General features: G+C 66.2%; 2 protein-coding genes across 7 annotated transcripts in view; one reads left to right on the top strand and one right to left on the bottom strand.

Moving 5' to 3' along the window:
• Positions 1-237: 237 nt before the first annotated feature.
• ETNK2 (ethanolamine kinase 2) lies at positions 238-27,843 on the top strand. Of its 3 annotated transcripts, XM_055144682.1 has the most exons (9): positions 243-906; positions 2,303-2,562; positions 4,922-5,044; positions 9,959-10,101; positions 10,771-10,854; positions 15,392-15,537; positions 16,844-16,917; positions 26,974-27,033; positions 27,724-27,843. In XM_055144682.1, the coding sequence occupies exons 1-8, from the start codon at positions 658-660 to the stop codon at positions 26,990-26,992; spliced, it is 1,098 nt and encodes a 365-aa protein (XP_055000657.1). In that variant the 5' UTR covers positions 243-657; the 3' UTR covers positions 26,993-27,033; positions 27,724-27,843. The 3 variants fall into 3 exon arrangements, with proteins under 3 accessions (XP_055000656.1, XP_055000657.1, XP_004610105.2); XM_055144681.1 differs by lacking the exons at positions 26,974-27,033; positions 27,724-27,843 and adding an exon at positions 18,587-19,072 and having other exon boundaries at positions 238-906; XM_004610048.2 differs by lacking the exons at positions 26,974-27,033; positions 27,724-27,843 and adding an exon at positions 18,237-18,724 and having other exon boundaries at positions 245-906.
• The window catches only part of SOX13 (SRY-box transcription factor 13), a 34,936-nt gene continuing 28,432 nt past the window's right edge, over positions 21,341-27,844 (bottom strand). For 3 of the 4 annotated variants that reach the window (XM_055144679.1, XM_055144680.1, XM_055144677.1), the window contains 11 exons: positions 27,700-27,786; positions 26,281-26,453; positions 26,099-26,167; positions 25,772-25,886; positions 24,561-24,646; positions 23,945-24,107; positions 23,707-23,816; positions 23,535-23,631; positions 23,236-23,379; positions 22,574-22,790; positions 21,341-22,453 (listed from right to left, as the gene is read on the bottom strand). In XM_055144679.1, coding sequence (XP_055000654.1) covers positions 22,177-22,453; positions 22,574-22,790; positions 23,236-23,379; positions 23,535-23,631; positions 23,707-23,816; positions 23,945-24,107; positions 24,561-24,646; positions 25,772-25,886; positions 26,099-26,167; positions 26,281-26,453; positions 27,700-27,786 — 1,538 coding nt within the window. In that variant the 3' untranslated portion in view covers positions 21,341-22,176. The remainder of the gene's footprint in view (positions 22,454-22,573; positions 22,791-23,235; positions 23,380-23,534; positions 23,632-23,706; positions 23,817-23,944; positions 24,108-24,560; positions 24,647-25,771; positions 25,887-26,098; positions 26,168-26,280; positions 26,454-27,699; positions 27,787-27,844) is intronic. The other variant, XM_055144678.1, reaches the window with a different exon arrangement.

Raw genomic sequence — 27,844 nt, 5'->3', positions numbered from 1 at the left:
CAGTGACATTAGGCGTGCCTGGCCAGGGACCCCGAACGCGCCCACCCCCCTACCCCCGCGCCTCTCCTATAGGTGTGCCCTGCAGCTGAGGCCCTAGAGAGGACCAGGGGCGCTTCCAGCGTCTTGACACCCCACGTCATGGCCCAGGGCCCCTCCCCGCCCCCCCCCCCCCCCAGCTGGGCACAGGTGGGTGAGTTTCAACTGACTCCTTGCGGCCGGCCGGGGATCTCCAGACTCCGAGCTGGAAGGGGGCGCAGGCCCCGCCTTCCCGGGCCTGGGCTGTCCAGCGAGCGAGGACGCGGGAGGGACGCACGCGGCCACCTGGCGGTCCCCCTGGGCCGGGCCAGGGCCTCTGGAGGGAGCTGGAAGGTGCAGGCCCCGCCCCGGGGTCCCGGCCTCGCGGGGGGCGGCCCCCCGCGCGCGCGCCAGGTAGCGGGCCGGGCCGGGGGCGGGGCGCGGGGGGCGTTCCCGGGGCCCCCGCCCGCCGCGCGTGATGTCACGGAGCGGCCGGCTCAGGCGTTCCGGGGGCGGCCCGGGGCGCGGGGCGGCGGGCGCCTGAGTCATGGACGGCCCCTGGCCCCTCCTCTCGGCCTGCGCCGCGCCCCCCCGCCGGGGCTAGCGCTGGCGCGGCGGCTCCGAGGGGTGGGGCTGCGGGGAATGGCTGTGCCCCCTTCGGCGCCGCGGCCGCGCTCGCCTTTTTACCTGCGGAGGCAGACGCGCTGCCCGCAGTGCTCATGGAGCATGGAGGAGAAGGCGGCGGCCAGCGCGGGCGACCGCGAGCCGCCGGGCCCCCCGAGGGTCCCTTGCTTCGGCATCTCCGTGCACCAGGACGACATCCTTCCCGGCGCGCTGCGCCTCATCCGGGAGCTGCGGCCGCACTGGCAGCCCGACCAAGTCCGCACCAAGGTAGCCGAGGGGGCGCGGGGCCCCGCGGGGTGCGCGGACGGCTGTCGGGGCCGGGGCTGGGGGGCGCGCCCGAGGGGGCGGTGGGTGGCAGCTGTGCGTTGCTTTCCCCCTCTATTTTGGGTCCCACCTCCCTTGGCCCTGCAAGAGCGCGCGCGCACACACACGCACGCACGCACGCACATACACCCGGCTCTTGGGGTTCGCAGGCAGGCACCCCAGATCACCACCTGCCCTCCGAGTCTTGGCGCTCCTCCTTACCCAGAGGCGTTCACCCAGCTGGTCCTGTAAAGGCAGAAGGCAGGAACTTTCCAGGACACCCCCTACCCCTGTGCTTTGCTGCCTCCAGTGGCGGGGGCTGGTCTAGGGTCCGTCCCAGGGGGCCGCCTGTGAGACTCCGCTCAGTAGGTGCCCACACCACCCCAAGCCGGCAGAGCCGGTTTGCAGGGACACAGCTGTGGGCAGAGCTGCCCCTTCCCCTTCCAGAGCAGCCTGGGGGTACCCACAGATGTTGCCGAGCTGGTGGGCCTTCCTGAGGGGAGAGGGGAGCAGGAGTGGGGGTAGCGATTCCCATAGGAAACCCACCTTGGAATAAATGTCCAGCCACACCAGGGCTTGAAGGCGCCCCAGTCCCTTCCCTTCCCGGCTCCATGTCCCCAACTCCAGGGGGCTCAGACGGCCTCCAGGTCCTGCCTGGCGCCTTGTTCCTCCTCATCACCGCACCCAGAGAGCCCATTGATCGCTCCCTCTTGGGCTGGGGGTTGGGAGTTCGTTGCTCCCTCTTGCACCTCTGCAGGACAGAGTCCAGGGCCCACAGGCAGGAAGCAGTGGGATGTCGGGGGTGGGGGGTGGTAGGTAACCAAGGAGCCCCTGGGCCCTTCTCTGCGCCTCCCATTCTGGCCCATGGCATGTCCTTATCTGGCAGGAGGAGCTGGAGACCGTATCGGGATTTTTGGGGGGTTTTTTGGTTTTAGGGACACACCCAGAAGTACTCAGGACTGACTCCTGGCTCTGTGCTCAGGGCTCACTCCTAGCAGACTCGGGGGACCATATGGGGTGCCAGAGATAAAACAGCCCCTGGAGAGGGCTCTCTGTGTCCAAGCAGCTTGCAGATTTCTCCCTACCTAATCCCATCCTCCGGCTGACTCGGGCAAGGCGAGGGCGCCAGGCCAAGATAGTTTTGTCTGCCTGGAGCTCCTGGTCTGCCCGAAAGCCCCTAGGCCCGGGGAGGACAACAGCACCCCAGCACCGGGGCTATAGTCTTTTCTGCATGGCGGGGCGGAAGGTTCGGGAGTTCTAACGGGTGTGCTGCGAGAGGGGTGGGGTGCGCTGCAGTGTGGCGCGCGCGCGTGCGCACCAGGCCTAGCAGAGACCCTGTGGCCCCGTCTCTCCGCGCTAGCGCTTCACCGACGGCATCACCAACAAGCTGGTGGCCTGCTACGTGGAGGAAGACATGCGGGACTGCGTGCTCGTGCGGGTGTACGGGGAGCGGACGGAGCTGCTGGTGGACCGCGAGAATGAGGTCAGGAACTTCCAGCTGCTGCGCGCGCACGGCTGCGCCCCCAAACTCTACTGCACCTTCCAGAACGGAGTGTGCTACGAGTACATGCGGGGCGTGGCCCTGGGCCCGGAGCTCATCCAGGAGCCCCGGCTCTTCAGGTGAGAGGGGTGCTGGGGGCTGCCCTCTCCACTCCCCCGACCCCACCCGCTACTCGGCACTTGGCCAGCTGGCTTCCTCTGGGGAGCGTTGTCCTCCAGGAAAGAGAGCCTAGGAACGCGAATTGGTCCAACCTGGACTCACATGGTACCAGAGGCCCCTGGCTTTCTCCAGCTATCCAGCTGGCCAGCTGGGAAGGTTTCTCTGGGGCCCCTCCCTGTGGGCGCACAGGGCAAAGGGCTCTGCTTCCTGGCCAGCCTCCCTCCGTGCAGGGTCTGGGCTCAGACCTGGAGAGGCCTCACAACCCAGTTCTGCACACCAGTGGTCAGGGGGCAAGGTTTGGCCAGGAGCCTGGCCCTCCCACTCAGAACTGCTCCCTGACAGGGGGCCAGCCCAGGTTTGGGGAGGGGCCTAGACCCCTTCCAGAGGCCCCCTGGAGCCCCTTGCCTGGCCAGCCTACCCGTGTGGGACTCAGGGACTGGACTTCCCCTTCTAGCCGTGGGTGCCTGTGGGAGACCCCTTCCCCCGCCCCTCTCCTCCCAGTGACCACTCCGGGCCCGGGCAGAGGACCTCCCTGGACCCCCGCCCAGGCCACAGGTGGAGCACCCCGACTAGAGGGAGGCCTGGGGCAGGGTGAGCTTTGGTCCGAGGCACCTTGCAGATCCCAGGCTGCTGCCTTGGAGCGGGCAGGAGCTGTCTCGCCTGTGCTCCCTGTGTGTGCTCCCTCACCCGAGGCCCAGTTAGCCCCACGGTCCTGCTCCTGGCCATGCCCACTGGCCTGGCTCCCCAGGGATCTAGAAGGAATTCTGAGCTCCCGGGCTCCGTCTCCGGGACCAGGGGTCTGCAGCCTTCACCGTGGGTCATGTGCGGTAGCTGTGTGGGTGCGTCTGGGGCCGGGCCTGTGACCCTGTCCAGGGGCTTCCCCAGTCCTGTCCACCTCAAGGGCCCCTGACAAGCCCCCTCCTCCCTCTTCCCCCAGGGGCACTGGGTTCCTCCTCCCTGGGAGGGCACTTGGCAGTGACAGGAAGGACGGAGGTGGGCTCAGTGATGAGGCCGATCTTTGCATAGGGGCAGAGATGGCCCTGTCCCCATTTCCCCATGGCCCGATGGGCCGTGTGCCGCCCAGGCGAGGCGCTCAGGGAGAGGCCGGGAGGAGCAGCCCCGGGCGCTGCCCCCTGCGCTGCCCAGAGCCACAGGCCCTGCCTGCTGGGCTGCCGTGTGAATGCCCAGGGTGAGGTCACTCTCATTACCGCACACACAGCGGCCCCATTGATATTCAAGGAAGGGCGCCTCCTGCTCGGTGGGGAATCTCGCTCAGGGGAGGGAAGGCCTGGGTCTCAGTCCGCTTTCCGGGCCCGCAGAGCCCCGGCCAGTTCCCTGCTGCCCCCCCCTCCCCCCCCCCCCCGTCCTGGCTTCTGAAAGGGCCATTTCAGCTCTCTCCCACCGGGGGCCCTGCCCCCTGCCCCCTGGGGGAGATGGGAACCTAGGGGTTCCGGGGAGAGCCCCTGGGCTGCTGCGGTCCCCCCCGCCCTGGGGTCCGTCTGCCCCTTCCCAGGACCTGGCCAGGGCCAGGGGTGTCCCCGGAGCGGCTCGGTAACAAGGTTTCCAACAGCCCGGGCCTTTGTTGTCTCTCTAGTGATTATTATTCGAGCAACAGGCCGGGAGCCTGAATGTCGAAGGCGGCTTGGCAGCGGGGCGGGGGTGGGGCTCCGACTGGGAGCCCAGCTGGGCCCAGGCCTGCCGGATCCTCGCGCGCGGGTCCTTATCACAGCTCTCCGCTCCCTCTGCCCAGCAGGCCTCCCCGCACCCCTCCTCCTCGCAGCCCCACCCCCAGACCTGCTCCCCACCGCCCCCTCTTCTCTCCCAGGACCTTGGAGAAGGTCCACAGGAGAACTTGAAAATAGAACTCGGGCTTGTTTGGCGTCCTTGGCGCCCGCCGCCTTCCTGCCTTGCAGCCCCGGCCCGCAGAGGAAGGGGCCGCGCGCCCGCCGCTCCCCTCCCCACCTCTGTCGATAAGACCAGGCCCTGGCCACATGGTGCCCCGTGCTCACCTCCCGAGGGGGACATGGACCAGAGTCCAGGGGGAGGAGGGCCACCGCCCCTATCTCCAGGTGACCCCTCTGTCCTCGGAGGGGCACAGGGTCACTGGCCCAAGTCCACCCGCCCCAGCTTACTTTGGCCCTGGCCCAGCGGCCGCCCTGGAGAGGGACTGTTTGGCTCGGGGCCTCGGCCCTGTCCCCTACCTTCTGCGGGGGCCCCCTCTCGGTAGAAGCAGGGGGTGGGCCCAGACGTGGCCCTGCAGGCTGCTCCCCACCCCTGCTGGCGGCACGCTGACCGCCCCCTTCCCGGTGTCCGCTGCAGGCTCATCGCCTTGGAGATGGCCAAGATTCACACCATCCATGCCAACGGCAACCTCCCCAAGCCGGTGCTCTGGCCCAAGCTCTGCAAGTACCTCACGCTCGTGAAGGAGGAGCTCAGCCCCAGGTACTCAGCGGGGGGCCGAGCGGAAGACACCGCTGCCCCCGCTCCTGCCCCCTCGCACACCGAGGGTCCTGAAACAGACCCCAGGGCCTCACCGGGCAGGGCAGGGGGGCCTGGGCCGGGAGGGCAGGAATGAGGAGCCGAGTCCAGATCCGGTGACAGACCCGGGACCTCACTGCCCTCTGCCTGGGAGCCTCGCTCGGGGGCCCTCACCCCACCTTGCCCACTCCCCCTTCTCTCTGGAGAGGGTGCCCCGCTGCACCTCCACCCTGCAGGGCCTTTCCGGGCCAGAGGGTTCCTAGGCCTGACCTGCAGCCTAAGCTCCCCCCTCTGAGGCCGCTGACCCCCCGCACAGCTTTGGCAGAAGTGGGCATGAGCAGAGCGGTGGCACCCCTGACCCTGCCCCCACCCAGGAGGCCATGGGACTCTGACCACCCTCTCCTGGGACTGACCTTTGCCTTTGTCCTCAATTTCATGGCAAGAGTGGACGAAGAGCTTAGGCAGGGATGGGGTGGGGTCTCGTCCCTTCCATTGACATGATGGGGAACAACCCAGCCATGTGTGTGCGTGTGTGCATGTGTGACCATATAATCCAGCCATGTGTGTATGTGTGTGACCAAATAACCCAGCCATGTGTGCATATGTGTGTGTGACCAAACACCCAGCTGTGTTTGTGTTTGTGTGTGTATTTTTGTGACCAAATAACCCAGCCGTATGTGCATATGTGTATGTGTGTGACCAAGTAACCCAACCGTGTTTGTGTATGTGTGTATGTGTGTGACCAAATAACCCAACTGTGTGTGTTTGTGTGTGTATGTGCGACAAAATAACCCAGCCATGTCTATGTGTATGGTGTGACAAAATATTGCATGTTTGTATGTGTATGTGTGTGACAAAATATCGCAGCCGTGTGTGTGTGTGTATGTGTGTGACAAAATAACCCAGTCGTGTGTGTTTGTGTCTACATGTGTATATGTGTAAGTAAATAACCACGCCTTGTGTGTGTGACTAAATAACCCAGCGTGTGTGTGGCTGGCACACACACATACCCATGACTGAACCTACAGCCCCCTACTTTGTACTGACCAAAACCTGCCTGGGGACTGTTTGCCCAGGGTGTGGTTAGGTCCAGGCCCTCTGTGCCGAGCGGCCTCTGTGGGGCGAGGGTCCTTCCCCGGGGGCTGAGACAGAGCAGGAGCAGGGTGGAAGGTTTTGATGAGCCCGCGCCGCCCCCATGGCCAGCTGGCCAGCCGAGACCCAGAGAGGCAGCAGGACCTGCGCAGGGGCCTTCCTGATTGCTGGCCACTCATGCAGCTGCCACTGTGGCTCAGACATAACCGGGGCACCGCCGCTGTGACTGGAGTGTCCCCGTGTCACCTTGTGGGTGAGCTCGTGTGGAGCAGCAGTCCCCGGAGGAACCGGCCCTTTGCCCCCCCCTGCCTGGGCTCTGAGATTTCCGCCCTCAGGTGCAGTTGCCAGACTCTTGCCCGCTGGGTAAGAATCAGAGGCGGGCGGGTGAGTAGTCACTTGGGCCAGGGGAAGCGCTCTGGAGCTCAGAGTTGCCAACTAAGCCGGATTTTGTGGGTCCTCCCTTTCATACACTTTGATGGATTGGGATTTGAGACAATGAGAACATGTGTGTGCTCTCGGCCCCGCCCTCCACGAGCTGGGCAGCCTCTGGGTAAACAGGACATGTCTTTACGCGACTCCACAAGAAAGTGCAGCCAAGCAGGGGGGCGTGGAAGGGCCTGGGAAAGCCTTGCCTGGCAGGACCCAGTGCGGGCGGGGCACTGGGGTCAGAGACGCCAGGAGTTCGCTCGGAGGTGAGCGGGGCTGAGGCGGCTTATCCGGAGGGAGCGTGTCATGGAATAGCACGTGGACGGTTCCTGGGCCAAGGCTTCAGGGCTGCATGTGAGGGACATGCTAGGGACCAGCTGGAGGTCAGTCTTGTCATTGAGTGGGCCGGCCTAGGAAGGGGGTCTCGCCGAGCACGGGCTCCTGGCGGGCCTGGCAGGGGTGAAGGCTGGTGAGCTCAGCGAGCCGCCTCTTGCCCGGCTCTCCGGATACTTCAGGGTTGCCGAGGAGCAGGCTTGGGGACCTCCGTCCCATCCATAGCACAGTCCCCGCCTTTCCCCTTCCTTCTGTGGACCCTGCCCTGCCACTTGGCCCCCTAATCTGGTTTATTTGGGGGGGTGCGGGTGCGGCTTGGGACCCACTCTTGGCAGTTCAGGGCTTATTCCTGGTTCTACATTCAGAAATTATTTCTGGTGATACTCTGGGGACCGTAGGGGATCCTTGGGCTCGAACCCGAGTCAGGCACATGGAAGACAAGCGCCCTACCTGCTGTGTGTCCTGGCCCACCACATATGCGATGTTACCTAGGGCTCCTGGCAAAGGCCCCGTGGCATCCAGTTGAGGCACACAGCTTTCCCTGTGGGGGGTGGCGAGTGGGGGTGATGTGACTCCCTCCAAACAGACTTGGTTGGGGCCGGAGAGATAGTACAGTAGGTTGGGTGCTTTCCCTGCACACAGCTGACGGATTCAGTACCCGGCAACACACATGACCCCCCGCCAAGCCCCGCCGGGAAGGATCCCTGAGCACCATCCGGTGTGACCCCCTCCCACCCCCCAGAACCAAAAGAAAAGAAAAGAAATAGATTTAGTAGCCTGGAGCGGTGCTGGGTGGCTGGGAGAATGTGGGATTCCTGAAGGTTCCAGAACATGAGGAGGAGCCCTAGACGGGCTGGTTGATCTTGGAGAGGACAAAGGAGCCAGTGAGCTGAAATCCTTAGAAAGCAGCCAGGGAGGAAGTCCTCTCCCCGCCCCCACAGCAGAGACTTGGGATTCTAGACGTTCCCCTCCCGAGGCCTCTGAGGGATGGGCAGGGAGGGAGTCGAGAGGGTCAGCCTGTTCCGCCCAGGGCGTGAGAGTTTCCCGAATGTGGTAGTGCGACGGTCAGTGTCCCCTCAGGCCCCATAGCCTTGAAAGCCCGGCAGTGCCAGGAATGAAGGTAGCAGAGCTGGCGTGGCTCCAAGTGTTCGGGAGGGGAGAGATGGGCCGAGCGGGAGGGAGTCTGGGATCCTTCCCGCAGTGGCCATCTGCGTGGCCTTGGGTGGGGGGCGGGCGGAGGTCAGGGCCTGCCGCGGGCATCTCGAATGTCACCGGCCCGTTTTTTTCCAAGCTGGGACCTGGGCAAAGCAGAGGAAAGCTCCTAATTCTTATCTTAGGAGATTTGGAAAGGAATCTAATTAGGGCTGGGCAGCTGCCTCGGGGTTCTGAGCCTGCGGCCGCAGAGAGCGTTTGCATCCTGGGTTTGAGTCCAACCCTGAGGACTCCAGCAGGGACCCCGCTCACCAAGCTGGGTGTGGCCCCCAGACCAATGAACTAAAATAAAGTGAAAAGGACTCCTAAATGATTGTGTCTTGGGCTGGAGCAATAGCGTAGCGGGTAGGGCGCTCACCTTGCACCACAAGTGGTTCTCCTGAACCAGTCCCGGAGTGATCCTGAGCACAGAACAAGGAGTAAGCTCTGAGCACCTCGGGTGTGACCCCAAACCCCAAACAAACAAATGGAAGTTGCTTCCTAAGGAGTGCCAACATGGAGACATCTCTGAAGCCGAGGCAAGCATGGAGGTAAAAGGGCCAGGAAAAGGCGCCTTGGCGGGCAGCGGGACCCAGGATAACCCGGGATAACCCTGGAGGACTTCGGGGTGCCCTCCGGGATGCCCTTCCTAGGTGAGGAAGTGAAGGGCCCCTCTGTGTCAGAAATCCTAGAGGCTGTGAGCTGGGAGAAAGCCTCGTCTTCCCTTGAGCCTCAGTTTCCCTGGGGGTCTGGACTGGCCACAGACCCAGGCACCTCTTTAGCATTGCCTGGCCTGGAGCCCTCCACACCCTTCTTTGCAGGGGGCTGTGTGAGCGCCTTGCCGAGTTTCCCTCCCCCCCCCGAGAGCGAGGACACACTGCCCGTGCATGTCCTCTCAGATGTCCTCCTGCCGCAGGAGACATGTGGGGACGGAGCGGCCTCCCCCACGCCACCCCTGGGTGCTGGGCTTTCCAGGACTGGGCAGACTCCGCGGCTTTTCAGCAAATAGACCTTTGTGTCTCGGTGTCCAGAGAACTCGGAGCATCACGGCAGTGTCACCCACTGTCCCCGGGGCTTCTGATAAGGCCCATTCATCCTTCCCGAGCCCGGCGTCCCTCTGGATGGTTTCTAGGAATCTGCTTCTGTCCTCCGCTGCCCACGCAGGTCTAGGCAGGACCCCGGGAGAGGAAGCACTCCCAGAGCAAGGGGTAGGGAGGCTTCTCGGGGAGGGGCAAAGAAAGTTCTCAGATAGAAAGCGCTACATGGGGCTCGCTTTGTTTTAGTTTGGGAGGGGGCCACACCCAGCAGGACTCGGGGCTTGCTCCTGGCTCTGTGCTCAGGAATCCCTCCTGGTGGGCTCGGGGACCATCGGGGATGCCGGGGATTGAACCTGGGTCGGCTCCGTGTAAGGCAAACTCTGTCCCTGCTGTATTCACTCTCTGACCCTGGGACTTACCTTTAGAGAAATCATTGGTTTGCTTGTGTTCTGTTTTTGTTTTTTTTTTTTTGGGGGGGCGCACATCCAGCAGTGCTCAGGGGCTACTCCCTGGGCAGTGTGTGGGAGTTCATCCTGGCAGGGCTTGGGGACCAGGCGGTGCCAGGTGTGGAACCCAGGCCTTCCCACAGGCCCAGCAGGAGCCCCGGCTCTTTCCTCTCTGTCCCTGGCCCCCGTTTGAATCGGCCTCTTTGAGGAGCCCGAGTGCCACGTGACGGCGGGTGCAAATGAGGGTCTGCGAGCCAGGCCCCGTGCCAGCGAGAGAGGGCAAGGCGAGGCTGGCATGCAGGGCGGAGGCCAGCAGCCGCCTCTCCGCTCTCAGCCCTGCCCCCGCTGTCCAGGCTTTCTGCAGATGTGCCCACAGTGGAGGAGCTGGAGCGGGAGCTGGCCTGGCTGAAGGAGCACCTGTCCCAGCTGGACTCCCCCGTGGTGTTCTGCCACAACGACCTGCTGTGCAAGAACATCATCTACGACAGCTCCAAAGGTGCGGCCCCTCCGCCCGGCCCCCCGGGCCCTCTCACACCTCACACCCGCCTGCAGGCCTGTTAGTATGAAGCAGAGATGGGGGAGAAGGGAAACCAGCAGCCTCCACTCAGAAAACAGACCCGTACGGGGGCCCGAGAAACAGGACAGCGGGGAGGGAGGGCGTTGGCCTTGTGTACGGCTGACCCAGGCTCAATCCCCGGCATCCGGGATAGTCTCCTGAGCACCACCTCCTGGTGATTCCTGAGCACAGAGCCAGGAGTAACCCTGGAGCGTCCCTTGAGGATGGCCAAAACCACCACCACAAAAAAACCATGCCAAGAAAGAACCAGATGTTATGGTTGGCCGAGAGCCTGAGCCCTGGGGCCCACGTTTGGCCATGTCTCTCTCAGCCACCCCGGCCTCTGCATCCGGAGACCCTCAGGGGGTCCGTCTGGAGTCCCACGCCAGGTGACAGCGGCTGCTCTCAGCTGCTCTGCCATCACAGAGACGGGGGTCTCAACCTCCCTGCCCCCTTCCCCTCACCCCCCCCCCCCCCGCAGTGCGGCAGGGTCAGCTGGAGCTGGGCAAGGGGCCAGAGGACCGTTGGTCCCAGGGCAGGAAAGAGGCCATAGAGCCAGATCCCCCCGGGACAGCCGTCCCACCTTCCTCCGCCTCCTCCTCCTCGCAGGTCATGTCCGGTTCATCGACTATGAGTACGCCGGCTACAACTACCAAGCTTTCGACATCGGCAACCATTTCAATGAGTTTGCAGGTGAGGGGCGCGTCTCGCGGGCCGGGTGCCTTACGACAGGGGCCTGGATCTGGGTGCAAGTTGGGATTCTGTCCAGATAAATCACGGTGACGTGGGGAGGGCACTGCTTTTATTTTATTTTATTTTTTTGGTGTGTGTTGGGGGGCACACCCAGCAGTGTTCAGGGGTTACTCCTGGCTCTGTGCTCAGTCATTACCCCCTGCAGTGCATGGGGTCCTGATGGCGCGCCAGGGCTCGAACCCAGGTTGGCTGTGTACAAGGCCAGCGCCCTCCCTTGGGCCCAGACTCTGCTCATCCTTGAGCGAGTGCTGCCAGCTCAGTCCCAGCGAGAAAGACAGGCCCTCTCGAAGGCCACAGACACAGGGGTCCTCGAAGATAGCCAGGATGGTGCCGAGCCCCCCCACCCCGTCCCCCACCCACCCCTAGCCAAGGCTTCTTAGGACGGTGTCAGCCGTGCTATTGAGGGCCAGGCCCTGGGTGCAGGCGGGGCCCAGCGCGGGCTGGGGGTCGCTCTTTCCTGAGAGAGGACAGGTGTCCCATCATCGGTAGAGGCTCCACCCCACTTAGAGGTGGGAACTCTCGTCCCAACCACCAAGTTCAAATCTGGTCATTGCTCCTTCCTCACTGTGTGACCCCGGCCAGGTTGGCTGCCTTCTCTGTGCCTGGAGAGCAGTGAATCCTCACCCTCCCCACCCCACCCCACCCCAACCCAGCCCCGGCCCTGCCTGTGCTCCTGTTCGTGCTGGATGGCAGGCGGGAGAGGAGGAGGAGGTGGAGAGGGGACAGTGTGGGGGCGCTCAGAGGTCATTGCGTGTACAATGGACTCACTTGTGCTGGGAGGCAGGGCAGGTTTTTCCACCTCGAGGACTTAAATGTTAAAGGCTTGGAGGGAGGGAGGGGGCCCCATGGATGGAGGAGGTGCTGGCGGGGACACCGGGCACTGGGCTCAGCCTCCGCCCCCACGCCTCAGCCCAGCCCCCCTTCTGGAACCCCAGGTGGCCCCGCCTGTCCCTGAGGGTAGGATGCCCCCCCCCACCAGGTGGCCACCAGCTGCTACTAGACCCTGAGGGTTGACTGGCCGCACTCAGCAGGGCCATGGGTGTGGCCCAAATACCAGCTGCAGTGCTGGGTGCTGGGTCCAGAGGCCAGCCACAGGCCGGCTGACCCCTCTGAGAAGGCCGTCCCCTGCACAGTGGGTCCTGCCTCGCAGAGCTGGCCACACGTCCCCCACGAGAAGGCCCCTGCGGGCTCTGGGTGTGACAGAAGGCAGAGAGTGAGGGCGGGAGCAGAGCCCACCCCCAGCCCCGCTGACCCCAGGGAATCTTGGTTTCCCCGCCGTCACGCCCCATATTCCGGAGACAGCATGTGCCAGGAGCTGAAGGGGCCCCTGGGCGGGAAGGAGAGGGCCCGGTGTGGAACCACTGCTGCCCACTGCCCCGAGGCCGGGCCTCTGCCACTGGACCCAGGCGAGGGGCACAGAGAGGCCGCTAGGGCAGGGGTCCAGGCCCAGCTGCTTCCCCAAGCGCCCCGAGACTCAGACAGGGGCCGGGGGGGCCGGAACCTGTTTTTGCCATGGTCCGCAGAAAATAGTTTGACGAGCCAGCTCAGCCGAGCCCCACGCCAGGCCCGCCCCTCACTTCATTCTACCTCTCCTTTAGGGGGTGCATCCTGTGGGGCTTGGGGCAGGTCCTGGTCGTGCCCTGGGACCCTGCTGCCCCTCCCCCTCCATTTCATGAGCGAGGAAGCTGAGGCAGGGAGAGGAAAGGACACGCTGCTGTGAGCTGGGGTAGTTCTGGACGGGGCTTGATGCCCGCGTGGCCTTGACAGGGTCACGTGGTTTCTCACGGGTCGTGTTCTGCCCCTGAGCCTCTCCGGTCCTCCACCCCACTGGCCCTCTCTCCACCCTAAACTTTTTTGAGGGGCGAAGGGCACACCTGGCAGTGCTCAGGAATTACTCCTGGCGATGCAGGGGGACCCTGGGGTGTCTGCAATGAGCCCTGCCCACTGTACTGTCACTCCGGCCCCATCCACTCTTCTAGGGTGTGACGAAGTCCTGTCCCAGGGCTGTCCTGGGCACTACAGGACAGAGGGACCACCCTGCCCTGCGGGACAGAGGGACCAGACCCTGCCCTGTGGGACAGAGGGACCAGACCCTGCCCTGCGGGACAGAGGGACCAGATACTGCCCTTCGGGGACAGAAGGACCAGACCCTGCCCTGCGGGACAGAGGGACCTGACCCTGCCCTGCGGGGACAGAGGGACCTGACCCTGCCCTGCGGGACAGAGGGACCAGACCTTGCCCTGCGGGACAGAGGGACCAGACCCTGCCCTGCGGGACAGAGGGACCAGACCCTGCCCTGCGGGGACAGAGGGACCAGACCCTGCCCTGCGGGACAGAGGGACCAGACCCTGCCCTGCGGGACAGAGGGACCTGACCCTGCCCTGCGGGACAGAGGGACCAGACCTTGCCCTGCGGGACAGAGGGACCAGACCCTGCCCTGCGGGGACAGAGGGACCTGACCCTGGCCTGCGGGACAGAGGGACCAGACCCTGGCCTGCGGGACAGAGGGACCAGACCCTGCCCTGCGGGACAGAGGGACCTGACCCTACCCTGCGGGACAGAGGGACCAAACCCTGCCCTGCGGGACAGAGGGACCTGACCCTGCCCTGCGGGGACAGAGGGACCAGACCCTGCCCTGCGGGACAGAGGGACCAGACCCTGCCCTGCGGGACAGAGGGACCTGACCCTGCCCTGAGGGGACAGAGGGACCTGACCCTGCCCTGCGGGACAGAGGGACCAGACCCTGCCCTGCGGGACAGAGGGACCTGACCCTGCCCTGAGGGGACAGAGGGACCTGACCCTGCCCTGCGGGACAGAGGGACCAGACCCTGCCCTGCGGGACAGAGGGACCTGACCCTGCCCTGAGGGGACAGAGGGACCAGACCCTGCCCTGCGGGACAGAGGGACCAGACCCTGCCCTGCGGGACAGAGGGACCTGACCCTGGCCTGCGGGACAGAGGGACCAGACCCTGCCCTGCGGGGACAGAGGGACCAGACCCTGCCCTGCGGGACAGAGGGACCAGACCCTGCCCTGCGGGACAGAGGGACCAGACCCTGGCCTGCGGGACAGAGGGACCAGACCCTGCCCTGCGGGACAGAGGGACCAGACCCTGCCCTGCGGGGACAGAGGGACCAGACCCTGCCCTGCGGGACAGAGGGACCAGACCCTGCCCTGCGGGGACAGAGGGACCAGACCCTGCCCTGCGGGACAGAGGGACCAGACCCTGCCCTGCGGGGACAGAGGGACCAGACCCTGCCCTGCGGGACAGAGGGACCTGACCCTGCCCTGCGGGGACAGAGGGACCAGACCCTGCCCTGCGGGGACAGAGGGACCAGACCCTGCCCTGCGGGACAGAGGGACCTGACCCTGCCCTGCGGGACAGAGGGACCTGACCCTGCCCTGCGGGGACAGAGGGACCTGACCCTGCCCTGCGGGGACAGAGGGACCAGACCCTGCCCTGCGGGACAGAGGGACCTGACCCTGCCCTGCGGGACAGAGGGACCTGACCCTGGCCTGCGGGACAGAGGGACCTGACCCTGGCCTGCGGGACAGAGGGACCAGACCCTGCCCTGCGGGACAGAGGGACCTGACCCTGCCCTGCGGGGACAGAGGGACCTGACCCTGGCCTGCAGGACAGAGGGACCAGACCCTGCCCTGCGGGGACAGAGGGACCTGACCCTGCCCTGCGGGACAGAGGGACCTGACCCTGGCCTGCGGGACAGAGGGACCAGACCCTGGCCTGCGGGGACAGAGGGACCAGACCCTGGCCTGCGGGGACAGAGGGACCAGACCCTGGCCTGCGGGACAGAGGGACCAGACCCTGCCCTGCGGGGACAGAGGGACCAGACCCTGGCCTGCGGGACAGAGGGACCAGACACTGCCCTGCGGGGACAGAGGGACCAGACCCTGGCCTGCGGGACAGAGGGACCAGACCCTGCCCTGCGGGACAGAGGGACCAGACCCTGCCCTGCGGGGACAGAGGGACCAGACCCTGGCCTGCGGGACAGAGGGACCAGACACTGCCCTGCGGGGACAGAGGGACCTGACCCTGCCCTGCGGGACAGAGGGACCTGACCCTGCCCTGCGGGACAGAGGGACCTGACCCTGGCCTGCGGGACAGAGGGACCAGACCCTGGCCTGCGGGGACAGAGGGACCAGACCCTGGCCTGTGGGGACAGAGGGACCAGACCCTGCCCTGCGGGACAGAGGGACCTGACCCTGGCCTTCGGGACAGAGGGACCTGACCCTGGCCTGCGGGACAGAGGGACCAGACCCTGGCCTGCGGGACAGAGGGACCAGACTCTGCCCTGCGGGACACAGGAATCGGACCCTGCCCGCCTTGTGGGACAGAGGGACCAGATACTGCCCTGTGGGTCAGGGGGCGGGACCCTGCCCTGCGGGATAGAGGGACGGCAGCTGGAGGGAGCAGCCACCGCCCCCCCCCCAGGAGCCCCAGCACCTTGTGCTTCCCCGCAGGCGTGAGCGAGGTCGATTACTGCCGCTACCCCACGCGGGAGACCCAGCTGCAGTGGCTGCGCTACTACCTGCAGGCCCAGAAGGGCTCGGCCGTGACCCCCCGGGAGGTGGAGAGGCTCTTCGTGCAAGTCAACAAATTCGCCCTGGTGAGTGTGTGCCTGGGCGCAGCCACGGCAGGGCTGGTCCCACCCCAGGCCCCCTCGGCAGCTCGGAGGTGAGGTCTGGGAGGAGCCGCCTTGGCGCTCCCTTGACTCCAGGGTGCTCTGCTCTCGGCTGTCTATCCCTCTCTCCCTCGGGACAAGCTTCCTGCTCTCTGTTCTCTCCTGCCCCCAGCCTGGGGCCCTGACAGCCTCCTGCTCACCTGCCCAATTAACTCTGCGCTCCCACTCAGGGTCCTTCCTGGCCCCTCCGCGGGGGCTCTGACCACTGGCCCTCGGTGGGGCCTCAGCAAAGAGTTGGGCGGCAGGTGGGCGTGGCCTGCAGACAGCTGTGGGTGGGCGTGGCCTGCAGATAGCTTTAGGTGGATGTGATGCGCAGACAGCAGCGGGTGGGCATGGCCTACACTGCAGCAGATGGGCGTGGCCTGCAGACTGCTGCAGGTGGGCGTGGCCGCGCAGACAGCAGCAGGTGGGCGTGGCCGTGCAGGCAGCAGCAGGTGGGCGTGGCCATGCACCAGCAGCACCAGCCCTCACCAGAGACCCCAGGGGCTTCGTCCCTCCTGGCCAAGCTGCCATCACCTCCTCCTCTCCTGCTCCAGGTGTTGGGATTCCTCCTGGCCCCTGAAGCCCTAGAGAGGGAGCCCAGAGGAGGAGCCGAGGGGGTGTGGGGGAGCAGCCCTGTGCGCAGGGGTCAGGGCCGGGCTCCCTGCGCTTGGCTGGGCAGCAGAAGCCGCGTGGGCTGGATGGGCCGTGCAGGGACCCCTGTGAGATCCTTGGTCAGTCCCTGGAGGTGCCTGTGCCCACATCTGGACTCTTTCCCCACTGCCCCCTCAGGGAAGGAACGAAAGGGAGGGGGAAGGTGAGCTCAGGGGTCTGGTGGACGTTGTCCCAGACACACTCTAGTGGGCCCAGTACACTAGGGGGCAAGCTCTGGCCTTCGCCATGTCCTGAATTCTGTCATCTGGAGGATTCCTCTGGGTAGGGGAGGAGGCTGAGGCTGGAGCTGGGGTCCTGCATAGGGAGGGGACAGGCTGAAAGTTCCAGAAGCCTCACCCTGCATACCCCCAAGGGTCAGGTAGACTCATCTCTGCTGCCCTTTCTGGAGCGGGGGATGGTGTCCCCCCAGCACTGCCGAGGGACTTGCCTCTGGGTCGCCCCGACTTGTATGGGGCGGGGGGGTGGGCAGTGTCTCCATTCCCGAGTGTCCGTGTCCAGGGCTCTGTGTGGCGTGTGGCAGGGGGACCCAGCACGGTGCGTGTCTGGGGGCCTCAGCGTGGCCCTCTCTGCTTGCCAGGCCTCTCACTTCTTCTGGGCGCTCTGGGCTCTCATCCAGAACCAGTTCTCCACCATCGACTTCGACTTCCTCAGGTGAGCGCAGGGGAGTGTGAGGGGCGGCAGGGGGGCTCCAGTGAGGGGCGAAGGGAGGGTCAGAGTCCGTTCCCTTGTCCTCTGGCCCGTAGGAGGTGGCTGCTCCTGCCCAGCTGGACGCCGCCTCCTGTCCCACTCGGGCTCTCTGGCATGCTGACCCCCGTGCCTCCTTCAGCCCCACAGTGACAGGGGCCCCCGAGCACCGTCACGAGGGTCCTGGTGCCCCCCCGGCACTGCTGGGTTAGGCCTGAGCATTGAGCGATGCCTCTCAGTTGAGTAGCCCTGGGAATGGGCCCCACTCACACACACACACACACACACACACACACACACACACACACACACACACACACACACACACAGCATCGCTGGGGCCCCTCTAATGAGATCACGAGGTCAACCCTCATTTTCCAGCCGAGGGAACAGAGCTCTGGAGAGCAGAAGGGACCCGGCAGAGGCCCTGGGGCAGCTGAGTGCTTCCAGGGCGGGCAGCACACCTCACCTCCCCCCCCCGGGGGGGCATTGGATGCGGGGTGCCCTGGTGCCAGGTCTGCGCATCCCCGAGGGACAGGGCTGATCTTGTCCACTCGGCTCTGGCCTCCCCCACGCACCCGGGCCTCAAAGCTCACGGTCTCGGGGCAGTGCCCACCGGCCGCAGGCCACACGATCCCTCACATTGCCACCAGCGTCTGCCTAGCCTCTACCCCGACGGCAGGACGGGGTGAGGTCATGGGGAACCGAGCCCCTGTGCCCTGGGAACGTGCCCCCTTGGACGCCAGCCCACACCTTGACCAGCGAGGCCAGACAGAGCCCCCGTGGCCTGCTCCCGGGAGTTCAGCAGAAGCTGCCCTGGCAGGCGGGCGGGGGGTGGGGGGGAGGAAGGGCTGCTCCGACCTGGGCTGGACAGCGTGAGAAACGAGTCCACCTTAAGTGGACCCAGCCCCAGCCACGGGCCACCCCTCACTGCACATACCGGGTAGTACCTGGAGTGGCCCCTGAGCACTGTCAGGTGAGCGCCACCAGAGCACTGCCTGCCCCACCCAACACACACACACACACACACACACACACACACACACACACACACACACACACACACCAGGTAGCACCTGGAGTGGCCCCTGAGCACTGTCAGGTGTGGCCCAAACAAAAATAAACCGTAGCCTGGGCTCCAGGTGACCTGCTCAGACCTGAGGGAGGAGTTTTGAGCAAAGCCCGGCTGCACTGCCCCTCCCCCACCCCCTGGCTTCTGGCAGGCCTGCTTTGATCCCTGCTGCACCCCACCCCCACCCTCACCCCTGCCCCCTGGCTTCTGGCAGGTACGCTGTGATCCGATTCAACCAGTACTTCAAGGTGAAGCCTCAGGTGTCGGCCTTGGAGATGCCAAAGTGACCAGCCTCCCCGCCCACCACCCCTGCCCAGCCCTGTTGTGTTCCGCTCTGGGGGGCACCCTCAGGCTCTACGGGTGGGGGCACGGGGGGCGTCGGGGGTGAAGGCTGTGCCTTCCCCGAGGGTGGTGCTGCTGCGGGCACTCATGGTGGGGGGGGCAAGGCCAACTTGGTCCCAGCTCGGGGGGAGTCCCCTTCACCTCCCCAGACTGGGGGGATGTCTGTAGCCAGCCCCAGGAGGCCAGCAGGGGAAGGGGTGGGGGTCTCCTCTCTACCTCCAGTTTCCTGAGCCTCCCAGGGCAGCACCCAGCCCAAACCAGCATCACCAGCTGCCGGACGGATGGACAGATCGGATGGACAGATGGTGGGGGGCCGGCGCCGGGTCCCCTGGCTCCCCCCGCAGCCGCCACATCTGAGAGGCCTCCCTCCCTTGCTCCCGGCTGGCTGGAACTAGAGAACCCTTTCCACTGTGCTACGCCCACCCTCGGGGGAGCGGCGGATGGACAGTGCTGCCCAGTGTGCCCCAGGGCCCCGCGGGTGCCCTGCCCACAGCCTGCGGCTTCTCTGCCCACCGTCCATCAGCTCACCTCGGTCTCCAGTGCTGACCTGCACCCCGGCACCTTCTGGCCTGTGAGGGCCTGGGCAGGAATCGCGGCCTCTCAGGGCCTAGCACCAGCTGCTGCCCCCTCGACCCAGGGGGACCCCTGGTGCTGACCCCTCTGTGAATGACCGTGGTTTTCTGCATTAAAAAGATTCTAGGCACTGTGTCCGCGTGCCAGTGACGTGAACTCCAGGGGGACTCCCGCCCCATGTTTGGGCTGAGCTGGGCTCATCGTAGCGGCTGCCCTCACCATCTTGCTGGGGTGACTGGGGTGGGCTGCACAGAGGGGACCCCAGGCAGTCACTGTGAACAGGCCAGCACCCCCTGTCCCCCCAAGTCACCTCTAGCTTCTCGCTGAGGGGTGGTGGACTGACTGCCCTGCCCCGGCAGGCCAGGGTGACTCCTGGGAGCTGCCACTTCTCCGGAGGAAGGGGAGGGGAGAGCGAGGTCGCAGGAGGGCAGGGGTGCCCAGCTCAGTTGTTCCGACCAGTCCCAGGGCTGGCCCAGCACTCACCAATACCCCCCCCAGAGGTGCTGGTGCCCGCAGGGGCGCCCACACCGGCAGCAGACACCTGCCAGGTGGACCTTCATGGTTTGGCTTCTGTCTGCAGAAGTGCCAAGGTGCCATGGCAACCGCGAGCCGAGCTGGCACCAGCAGCCAAGTTTTCTCCAAGGTCACGGTGACGAAGTGTGACCTGAGTTGGCTCTGGGTGGGTGCTGGTGGGGACAGGAGGGCGGCGTGCAGGCTGGGCAAGGGGAAACTGAGGCATGTCCACACCTGGGGGCAGAGGCAACCACTGTAGGGCCTCTGGCCACGAGTCCGCCCCGTTCCTCCTGGGACCTGTGCTGCCTCAGCCCCCGAAATGAGGGGGGCAAGCCAGTGCAGGGGGAGGGGAGCAGCAGGCCTCAGCTCCCCAGAGGCCGCTGGGGACAGAGGAAGCGACGCTGGCAGCACCCAGACCTGTTCTAGTGGGGACCAGGACCGGCTTCCTGCAGTGCTCCACATGGCCACTGGAGGGAGCTGCGGTCTCCCCGGGACGTGCTCCCTGGGGGCAGGTGGGGCCCCCGGCAGTGGGCAGTCAGGGACCGAGCCTCAGGTGCACAGGCCGGGCCTCGTGTGAGGCCGTGGGTTTGAAGTCCTGCTCCACACGCTCCTTAGCCTCATCAAGGCCAGCGGGAGCACCACAGCAGGGAGAAGGCAAGAGGTGGAGACCCTCCATGCCTCCCCGGGCTCACCCGGCCTGCCTTCTCTCGCCGGCACCCTCCCCCTCGGGAATCTTTCCCACGCCACAGCTGCTGCATGTTTCTCAAAGGCTGTTTCTGTACCGACGACGCAGCCCTTCCCGCAGGGGACCAAGTTCCACTTCGTATTCGTATAGTCGTATATTGACACCTATATATATATATTCATATATGTATATATATATATATATATGTCGATTCGTATGTTGACACCTCGTCCTGCCGGCCCCACTGAGTGCCCGCACGCCGGCCCTTTGAGCTCTCCCCGTGGCATGCACCTACCAGCTGCCTGCAGCCTTCTTGGGGCACGGTGACAATAGCTGCTTCAGGGGGGTGAGGCCTGTGTGGCCTTCTCTGGCCCAACATCTCATGTGATGGGCCTCAGGCCTGGTTTCCCTCAGATTTGATTTCCCTCACAGACTTGGTTTCCCTCACCCGAGTCTCTTTGCTGCCTATTATTAACAGGATGATGATGATGATGATGATGTCACAAGAGTTTTTCCTGCTTGTTGGTGGAACCCCGGGCCTTGTATGCATGAAGCAGGCCCCCTACCGCCAGGCCACACCGCTGGCCCAGAGTTGGTCCGTCTTATCTATCCTTGCGTGTCCAGGGTTACCGCTGGTCATCCCAGGCCTTCAGATCTAAAGGACCGCTGTTGTCCAGTGGCACCAAGGGTCTCAGGGAGCCACTGGTGGTGACGAGCCCTCACTAACCCCAGTGGGGGGCGAGGGGGGCTCAGAAACGAGCGTTTCCCGGGGCCACGCGAGCCTCTTCGGACGAGGGCCCACAGCTTGCACCCGCAGCTCTCAAGGCTTCTCCTGTCAGAGGCTGCAGAGCCCGGCAGAAGTGGGACAGGCCCGTGGTGTGCAGGTGGCAGCTGGTGAGGTGCCAGGCGATGGGTGACCGCCCCCCACGCCCACCCCTGAGCCACGTTCCCCGAGGAGCCCGGGTGCCGAGTGCACGCCTGGCCTCTCGCAGAGGGCCCGGTCTCCGGTCACCCCACCCTCCAGCTCCTCCCAGGCCGCGCCTCTGCAGCCGCTGGTGCCGCCACCAGGGGGCGGCGCGGAAGGCCGGGCGGGCGGCCCCGGGGCCAGCCAGCCTCCCTGCCCTGGCAAGGGCCGGATTCAGAGACCGTCCGTCTTTATTACGCCAACAGAAAACAAAACTCCCCCAGTGTAAACAGGAGAAATGTCTGGTTAAGTTACTCATCATCCTCTTATTAACAAAATAAAGCACTATCTATGTTTACAGTCATAAAAAAAGAAACAGCCTGGAGAGAAGTCGGGCTTCGGGGAGGGGCGGTGGGGGGCAGGCAGAGGCTCCACATGGGGGGGGTGTTCCCCTCCCAGCTGGGCCACCAGAGCCCGGTACCCACGGGACGTGACCTTCCTCCCCCCGGCCCTCCCCTAGAACGAGGGCCGCTCCAGGGTGACTCACGGGCCCGGGGCCCGCCTCCCGCTGGGCACTCGCTCGGGCTGGGCGCTGGGGCGGGCACCCCGGGCACAGCCGCTGGGAGGCCAAGCGCTTTCCCAGGCTGCTGCCGGGAGCTATAAATGGCTCTGTGCGAAGCAGGGGCTGCCGGAGGCCCGGAGGGGCAGGAGCGGGGGCGCAGCCAGGAGGGGACGGTGGGCCTGCAGGGCCGCGGGCAGGAACGCACAGGACACCAACCTGAGACACTCGGACCGACAGAGGTAGTAGCCACGTGGAGCGGAGAGGAGCATGGAGAGAGGCCCCCAGCCAGCGGTGCGGGAGCGGGGTGCCCCGACTGCCCGCCGGGACCCGGCCACAGCACCGGCGGGGAGCAGGGGCTCAATAAATACCGCGTGGGAGGGACCGAGAAACCAGACGCGCACGCGGGACGGGCGGCGAGGGCCAGCCGGGCCCTCTGCAAGCCAGGATGCAGAGGGCGGGAGGGATGCCAAGCACGGGGGGTGGGGAAGGGGGCCCCAGCCCGGCCCCGCGGCGCCCCTCCGGGGTCTGTGCAAGGGTCCCGGGGCAGGCCCCCGTCGCAGCGGGCCCCGGCCGGCTCAGTCCGTGAGCACCACCAGCTCCCCGTCGCTCTTCTCCTCGCCCTCCGAGTCCTCGTCCTCGCTGTACCGGTACATCTCGCCGTCGGCCCCCGAGTGCCTGTCCTCCGTGCCCTCGGCCTCCTCGCGCAGGCTGCAGGTGTTGACGATGACGGGCATGTTGGGGTCCAGGCTCCGCGGCACGAAGTGCTCCACCAGGGGCTGGGCCAGCGGCACGCCCGCCACCCGCGGGTACAGCACCTCCGAGGCGCTCATGGCCACCTGGCCGGCTGGCGGGCTGCAGGGGGGCGGGCAGGAGAGAGGCGTGGTTCCAGGGGGGCCCTCCCCTCCGGCCTGCACGCCCCGCCCCGCCCACACCCCGCCCCGCCCCCCACCGCCCCCCGGGGGGCCGGCTCACGGGGCCACGTAGCTCTGGCGCGCGTCCTGGCGCCGGGTCCTCATCAGCGCCTTGTACTCGCCCACCCGCAGCCTCTTGCCCTCCACGATGCAGGTGCGCTTGGGCCTCGGCTTGTACTTGTAGTCCGGGTACTTCTCCAGGTGCTGCCGGCTCAGCCGCGCCTGCTCCTCGTAGTAGGGCTGCTTCTCCTGGTTGCTCATGGACTTCCAGCGGGAGCCTGGCCCAGCAGCCCCCCGGGGCAGGCGGTCAGCGCCAGGCTCTGCCCCACAGCCCTCTCTCCTCTCCCCCGGCACCCGGGCTCCCCCCGGGGACGGACCAGCACGCGGCCGGATAACACCGGCACGGAGATGGGTGGCCAAGACCAGTGCAGGGCCTGGACGCACGTGCTGGGCAGGGCGGAAGTAGGGGCTGCCCCCGGGGGACCCGGCAGGGCCTGGCACACCTGTCACACCTGCTCCCGACAGGGCCAGCTGCCCGGTCTGGGCAGGCAGTGGGACCTAGGGACAACAGGGAGGCAGTGGGGCCAGCCGGGGGGTGCGGCGGGGGGGGGGTCACTGGGGTCATCAGGGGGGTCAGGGGGACGGCGGGGCCCTCAGCGGGGCCGGGGCGGTGCCAGCCGTCTCCCGGGCGCGTGCCCTGCGGACGCCCGCGTGGCGGCTCACCGAGGATCTTGCTGATGCTGGAGTTGTGCATGTCGGGGAAGGCCTGCAGGATCTTCCTGCGCTCGTCCTTGGCCCACACCATGAAGGCGTTCATGGGCCTCTTGATGTGGCTGCTGTTCCGAGACTCGGGGAAGTGGCGGGAGCCTGGCGGGGGGCAGGGGCGAGTCAGCGGGGGCCGGGGTGCGGGCAGTGAGCTCCCGCTGACCGGTAGAGGGCCAGGCAGGCTCCCACGGGGGAGAGGGGAGACAGAGGCCCTGGGGGCCTTGCGAGCCGGGTGGTGGTGGTGGTGGGGGCCTCACCGTCCACGTCACAGCCCAGCATGGCCTCCTCCAGCGGGTGCCCACAGCCCTCCTCCAGCCGCTCCTTGGCCGGGGACGAGTCCAGGCTGATGAGGTCCTGCGGGGACAGGGCCAGTCCGACTTCAGCCGCTTCCCTCCCGCCCTCCTGGGTGCCTCGGGGGCGGGGCCCTACCTTGCGGAAGGGGGTGCTGGGCGAGCTGTCCAGGGCGCCGCCGTGGCTGTGCAGCAGCTGCCGGGCATCCTGGATGGCTTTGCTTACCGCGTCCCCCTCGCCCAGGAAGCCTGTTGGGGGCGGGGGCGGGGAGGGGGGGGAGAGGAGTCAGCGCCGGCACCACCGCGGCCCTCCCCTAGGGGGCAGCACTGAGCAGGGATACCCGCCGGAAACACCCGGAGCAGCAGCAGTGGCTCACCCAAAGGCAGGCTGGGGGGGCTGGACTGCAGGTCCCGCGTGGGGGCCCCGTGGCTGGGCGGCCGGGGCCCGCAGCTGCTCATCTTCAGGCTGGGGGAGCTGGCCGTGTTGGGCAGCTCCGGGGCCTTGGGCTTGGCTGTGAGGTTCAGGGGCTGCGGGGGCTCCTGGGGGGACCAGGAAGGTCAGAGGGTGAGAGACCCCCCCCCAGGGAGATTCTCCTGAGACAGAGGGACACAGTGACATTGGAATGCAGTGACAGGGATGACATGGTGACAGAGGGGACAAGGCGTCAGAGGGACACGGTGACATCGGAATGCAGTGACAGAGGGACACATTAACAGGGATGCAGTGACAGCGGACATGGTGACGGGGACACGGTGATAGAGGGACATGGTGACAGAGGAATGCAGTGACAGGAACACGGTGGCAGGGATGTGGTGACAGGTGGCATGGAGACAGTGGGACACGGTGACAGAGGACATGGTGACAGGGACGTGCCGACAGAGGGGATGACAGAGGGATACGGTGACAAGAGACACGGTGACAGACAAGGACAGGGGTGGGTAAGCAACAAGCACCGCGCGGACCGGGTGCCAGGAGCCTGGGTGGGGTGGTACCTGCAGGGCGTGGTGGGTGCCCACGGCCCCGGGCCGCTTCACCATGGGCGCGGGGGGGCTGTGCAGCAGCTGCAGCGGGTACTCCACTGTGGAGAGGCGCGGGTCAGGGCGGGGCGGCCAGCGGGGGCACCCCAGGCGCCCTCCCGTGCCCACAGCCCCGCCAGGCGACACCCTTCCAGTGGCCTGTTTGGTCCTCGCATGGGAGACGGCCGGGAGAGCCAGGGGGCACTTGACCCACACCCCGGCTGAAAGACAGACCTGGGGACACTCAGTGGGCAGACCCCGAGTTCAGGAAGGTGGTGTTGGTTCCGGGCCCCCGCCCCCCCCAGTCCCTCCACGCCTGTCTGCATGGCTGGCCTCAACCCCGACCCCGAGGAACAGGAGCGGAGGTCACTGGGCACCGGTGGGTGAGATGTGGGCACTGTGACTGGCACGGGCCTGGGGTGCCCACACTGAAGATTCGTATTTAGGGGTCAGGGCTACAGCAACAGCCACAAGCCACCCCAACCCGGGCTTGTGAGGGGGACCAGGAGTTGCTCTCCCGGCCGTGGGAAGGGCCAGGGCTGCCTGAGGCCCTCCCAGCCTGGCCCGCCCCCCTCACCACCCCCTCGTCCCGCCTCAGCCTGCTCTGTCCCGTGTCCCTGCTCCCCCCTCCAGTGCCCACAGAGGGGCGAGCGGGACATAGGGTAGTTAGGGCAGCCCCGACTGCGTCTCCTCCAGGCAGAGGGAGCCGGCCGGAGCCCCTTTCCCGGGGACTAGGCGGTCACCCGTGCTGTTTGCACACAGCGGGACCCTCACAGACATCCGAGCTCCTGTGACCCAGCTCCTGCTCTCCTGTCCCCCCGGGGTCCCACCCACAGCACCCGGTTCCCAACAGCCCTGACACCCTCGCTCTACTCAGGCCTGGCACGCCCCCCGCCCCCCCGCCGTCCCTGCACTCGCCCCTGATTCGGCGAAGGAGGGTGCGGGGGTCACATCTCTCCCAATGTCCTAGGCAGCCCCTCCCGGCGGGAGCAGCAGGGGAGACCAGTAGGTCACACCTGCTCATGTGAAGGTGAGGTGGTTCCCAAGGGGTCCAGACTTCAGAGGGACGCTCCTTCCTCCCCCTCCCCCTCTCTCCTCCCCCTCGCCCCCTCCCTCTCCCCCCAGCTCCACAGGGCCGCAGTGAAGGCGCCCAGCAGCTCAGGTGCCCGGGCAGCGCGTGGGCTCACCTGGCTTGCAGGGGATGGGCTGGATGGGCAAGGGCAGCTGGGAGTCGGTGGGCACGGACAGGGGCTGGTGGCTGGGGGGGAAGGCCGGGATCATGACGAAAGGCATGTTGACCTGCTAAGAGCAGAGACACGTGGCGTGAGGGTCTGGGCTGGTGGGGCGGGGGTGGGGGCCAGGCCGCAGCCTCCCCCGCATCCCACGGCACAAAGCCCCTGGCTGCGGACCAGACACGCTGGGGCCTCCTCCAAGGGGACAGGGCCCGTCCGTGAGCCCCTCACCGTGCCGCCCACGTCCCCCCACTCCCCGCCCGTGCCCCCAGCTCCGGGTACCTGGATCTGCTGCTGCAGGAGGTTGATCTTGTGCTGCTGCTGGATGAGCTGCTGCTGCTGCTTGGCGATCTGGCGGGGCGGCGGAGGGACACTGAGGCCGGGCGGGGCGTCCCCTCGAGCCCCGAGCGCTGCTCATGGCCCCCTCCGCGCCCCCCGGGTGCCCGCCCGCCCCCCGCCCCCACCTGCTCCTGCTGCTGCCGCGCCAGCTCCATCTGCTGCTGCTGCTTCTCGAAGAGCATGGCGGCCATGTTCTTCTGCTCCGAGTGGGCGGCCAGGAGCTGGTCCCGCAGGGTGGACAGCTGCTGGATCATCACCAGGAGCTGCAGCTCCTTCTCCGCCAGGCTCTCCTGAGTCCCTGTTCCGGCGACAGGTCACGCCCTCTGCCCGTCTGGCCACCCAGCAGACCGCCACGCCACCACCCTGCTAGCTGGCCATCGGGGCACCACTAGGCCTCGGTCCGGGCGGACAGCCACCCACAGGTGGCCTTCGAAGCCGGACAGAACTAACTGCCTTGGCTACCCCGTCTCACGCGCCCCTGCCCGGGAAGGGTGGGCAACCCCAGGCGGCCCTGTCCCTGCCTTTTCCTCTTCATTATTTATTTTGGGGCCACACCGGGTGGGGCTAGTGGGGCTGACTCCTGACTGTGAGCTCAGGGATCGCTCCTGGCAGTGCTCTGGCGACCACACGGAGTGCCAAGAATCAAAGCCGGGTTGGCCACGTGCAGGGCAAACGCCCTCCTCACTGTCCTGTCACTCAGGACCCTGCACGTGCTTTATCTATGTTTTTGTTTTTTTTTTTGGTTTTGGGTTTGGGGCCACACCCAGTATCGCTCAGGGGTTACTCCCGGATCTGCACTTAGGATTCACTCCTTGCAGTGCTCAAAGGACCACATGAGATGCTGGGGATCGAACCCGGGTCAGCTGCATGTAAGGCAAGTAAGTGTCCTCCTGGCTGTACTCTCACTCTGGCCCCTACACTTACTTTTTCTTTTTTTTGCTTTTGGGGGTCATACCTGGCGATGCTCAGGGGTTACTCCTGGCTCTGCACTCAGGAATTACTCCTGGCGTTGCTCAGGGGACCATATGGGATGCGGGGGATCGAACCCGGGTCAGCCTCGTGCAAGGCACACGCCCTCCCCGCTGGGCTATCGCTCCAGCCCCACACTCAACTTTTACGAATGTGCCTGTAGATGGCACAGCCTGGCAGCCGTCACCACAGGACGCTCTTAGCCAGACTCTGGGGCGTGATCACTGACCCCCCCCCAAAAAAAAATGCTTCGTCCTGTCCTTGTGTGAGGGCTGGCTGCGAGGTAGGCGGCTGCAGAGGGCGGGCAGCCTGCAGGCCGGGGAGTGGAACCTGGGCTCGGCACTACCGTGGAAACCCCCGACCAAGCACCCCACGATGACCCCTGGGCGGAAACCTGCCAGCCCTGCTCCCATCAGTTCAGTGGGGAACAGGGAGGGTCCCTCCCCAGAAGGGCCTGGCACTGGACTCCTGCCGGCCTCTGCAGCCTGGCAGTGACCAGAGAGCTGAGGCTGGGCCCCGAGGGGCGGGAGGGGCCGGCGGCACAGGCAAAGTCCCGCACACACGCCCGGCCTCACCTTTGACGTCTTTGGTTTCCACAGAGCTCCGTCCCAGAAGCCTCTCCTTCCAGTCACTGGACAGCAGCTTCTCGATGGCCGGCACCACTAGAGTGGAGAGGGTGTGAGGGCGGCCCTCTCGGCTCCCCCCACCCCGCCCCCGCCG

Source organism: Sorex araneus, chromosome 7 (assembly GCF_027595985.1).
Source record: "Sorex araneus isolate mSorAra2 chromosome 7, mSorAra2.pri, whole genome shotgun sequence".
Taxonomy (NCBI): Eukaryota; Metazoa; Chordata; class Mammalia; order Eulipotyphla; family Soricidae; genus Sorex; species Sorex araneus.
Note: the sequence above shows the minus strand (reverse complement) of the source record. Positions and strands in the feature narration are given on the sequence as shown.

What these genes read in the sequence shown, in the direction of transcription:
- ETNK2 (XM_055144681.1), top strand. Translation starts at nt 658, where the DNA reads ATGGCTGTGCCCCCTTCGGCGCCGCGGCCGCGCTCGCCTTTTTACCTG. An exon ending in CAGGAGCCCCGGCTCTTCAG is followed by an intron (nt 2,563 to 4,921) that starts GTGAGAGGGGTG and finishes TGTCCGCTGCAG; the next exon opens with GCTCATCGCCTTGGAGATGG. An exon ending in CATCTACGACAGCTCCAAAG is followed by an intron (nt 10,102 to 10,770) that starts GTGCGGCCCCTC and finishes TCCTCCTCGCAG; the next exon opens with GTCATGTCCGGTTCATCGAC.